The sequence below is a fragment of the Anticarsia gemmatalis genome, chromosome 5, assembly GCF_050436995.1.
Source record: "Anticarsia gemmatalis isolate Benzon Research Colony breed Stoneville strain chromosome 5, ilAntGemm2 primary, whole genome shotgun sequence".
In the NCBI taxonomy this organism is placed as follows: Eukaryota; Metazoa; Arthropoda; class Insecta; order Lepidoptera; family Erebidae; genus Anticarsia; species Anticarsia gemmatalis.
This window is the reverse complement of record NC_134749.1, coordinates 8,918,635-8,921,631: the sequence shown is the minus strand read 5'-3', so window position 1 is coordinate 8,921,631 and position 2,997 is coordinate 8,918,635. Positions and strand designations below refer to the sequence as shown.

General features: G+C 32.4%; 1 protein-coding gene across 1 annotated transcript; it reads right to left on the bottom strand.

Annotated features, from left to right (window-relative positions):
* Nucleotides 1-2,177: 2,177 nt before the first annotated feature.
* On the bottom strand, nucleotides 2,178-2,727 carry LOC142973106 (uncharacterized). Its single transcript, XM_076114662.1, has 3 exons — nucleotides 2,672-2,727; nucleotides 2,448-2,585; nucleotides 2,178-2,374 (listed from the first exon to the last, which is right to left on the bottom strand). Exons 1-3 carry the CDS (start codon nucleotides 2,681-2,683, stop codon nucleotides 2,228-2,230), a joined length of 297 nt encoding a protein of 98 aa, XP_075970777.1. The 5' UTR covers nucleotides 2,684-2,727; the 3' UTR covers nucleotides 2,178-2,227.
* Between the last annotated feature and the right edge of the window lie 270 nt (nucleotides 2,728-2,997).

Below are 2,997 nucleotides of genomic sequence, written 5' to 3'. Positions count from 1 at the left end.
CAAAGCATGAGCCAGGTCACTCTTCGCAATACATCCACAGACATGATGGACATGCTCAAGAAGTGTACATCCATAAGGAAGAACACCATAAGAAAGAGGAACATCATGGTGAAGCCAAACACCATAAAGAATCAGGACACAAAAAAGAAGAAGGCCACGGTCATCTCGTTGATTATTTTGTGAGTCATTTATTGTCAATCATGAATTTCAACTAGATAAGATTAGTAATGATAGAGAGAAAGAAAAAACAACACATTAGATCTGAAGTTAGTCGCATTAACTTTTTGAGCTATCTTTTTGAGATTCGCTCTCATGGAATTCAAAATAATTATTCTTATTGATTTAAATTGTAGCGCCATAAACACGACAAAAAGACAAAATTCTATGTAAATGTAACTTATAGATGTGAGGGTTTAGTTTTTGAAACCTGAAAGATAGGAAGCAATCAAAACTAACCTGTGTGCCCGGAATTCTCTAATTCTTATTTTTATCTTTTCAGGCGGAATCTAAGTACGATTTTGGATACAAGGTAGACGACAAGCACACTGGCGACCATAAGGAGCAGCACGAGCATTACGACGGAAAAGAAACCAAGAGCGACTACTCACTGCACGTCGAACACATCGTGCCTAAACACGAAGAACACAAAAAGCATTAGGTCTTTAAATAACATTGTTATTATTTCGTTATAATGTTGTTAATTATTTCGCTTATGTGCAATAAAATTCACTACTAAATACATTTTTACTTTTTATTTTTCCTTTATTATTGATAAAGGCAAGATGGCACTTAACGTTTCACTCGTGTGAAATTTTCAACATACTTATGTATGTATACGTAGCATGGAATTTTAACCAATGTGATTGTTTTTTTTTAACTTGATCTACCAAATTTTATTCTAAAAAATTCTACACCAAGGTAAGATATAGATTAACATTATTTTATGCAATGAAATGTTCATTGCGTAAAATAATGTTAACAAATTTATTAACCCATATTTGTAAAATAAAATCATCTTATCTTAAATAAAAGGAAACATTAATTTACATTAACATACATTTAAATTTTGACAAAAGGATGAAAACAGTAGAAATTACAATATTTGCAAAATTTACTTGACTAGTCCTAGAATTCCTTAACACCTTATTTCACGGGTCAAAACAATTTAATAAAGAAATGGAATGCAAAGCACAATACGATATATAGTTACTAAAGAATACATAAAAAGCTCGATAATGTTGTCATTATCTATTTAATTGTTTACGGTTCTTATCTGAGAATATTTAACCTGTATAACTTGGCTGTACTTATGTAATTTTGTGCGTATTTTGTGGATGTTAAAAACTCATTTTACGAAAAACAGTCACAAAGATGTATGTAACTCAAACGTTATATATGTATTAAATTCGTCATTATCATAACAAATGCTAAAAGAAGGACGAGTTTAAGTAAAGCTAGCCTTAAGTAATAAAATCTGTTGTAGAATTATATCGTAGAGCATATTTCAGGATCTTTTGAGCTTATGTCAAGACACTTTTGATGCTTCTACGATTATATGTAAGTAATGTTTTACTTTTTCTATTAAATTATTAACGTCTCCTAATTATAAAATTAGAAAAGTCCTGTGAAAGCAGTTTTGTATAAGTCATATACTTTGTACCTTTGAAATATAATATCGACTATGCTGTCAGTTTAGGCTTTCGTTTATCGAAAGGAAAACCTTGAGTTGTTCTTCAATTAGGTGTGTCTTTTTATTAAACTATTATAAACAAATTGATAAAATCGACAAATCATTCATTTTCGGTTCATGATTAGAACCATCAATTTATGTCGATAAATCATGACCAGGGGGGCTATCACGTATCTCAATGGACAACCATTTGAAAGCCACTATCCTGTCCATTGTTTTCTCCCTTAGTCTATAGTGATTAATACGTTACGTTAAAGCAGCAATGTACTGAATAGTGACCATAAATTTGACGTATACTAACTGTCAACTGAGATTCGTGATAAGCCCGCAGAGCTACTATAATTTTAATTAAACATCCCGTTACTATTTTTATACGTCAGGATTTACCATTAGCTCCTTTCTGTCAGGAGCATTTTTCCACAGCAGACAAACATGTGTTAGGTAATGTAAAGGTAAGACTATAAAAAAATATGTATTTAATAAAGCATTCATTTATTTCATAAAATTAATCAACCGTATTATTATCCTAAGTTCTTATTAGTGATGGTGATGAGGAACGATGTGGTCGACGTGCCAGGAGTACTTGCTCTCAGACTTGTGTCCGTCACGATGTTCGTGTTGTATCTTGTGGTCACCGGTGTGGTCATCATCTACTTTGTACTCAAACTTGTACTTAGGGTAGGCCTGGAGAAATAACCAGTCATTAGTTTATATTCAACACTGGTAATAGTAATCATGTAGTGTTAGTGTAACTTACATAGTAGTCGACGTGGTGATGTCCATGTTTGTCGTGAATGGATACTTCCTGATGATGTCCGTCGTGTCGCTCGATGTGTTGGGACGAGTACCCGTGACCGGACACAACCGCTACTGCTACAGCCAGTACGCAGAATACCTGAACCAATTAAAGATTTCTTTTAGTGAGATTTATCTTCCACAACTTGTTTTTTTTTTCCTTTATCCATGTTTTATTTTTTTTACCTTAAATATCATTTTGATGAGTAGAATTGGTTGTTGTTGTAGGAACTAAGAGATTTAGTTAACTGATACATTGTGACAAAAATCGGTTTCTTTTATATTCAAAGCAAAAGCTATCAAGGTAATATTGACATCATAAAAATTTTTGGCAGTTAAAAATTATTTACGATTTAATATAAATGGTTTCTACAAGTTACGCAAATGTACATTTTTACGTGCAAACCTACACTAATTGCTTAAGTGACAACAGAAAGGCAAATCGTTGGTAGACGAACGTTCACAACGCATGTAACATACTATAATGTGTTATGTGCATGACAGAGAAAAAA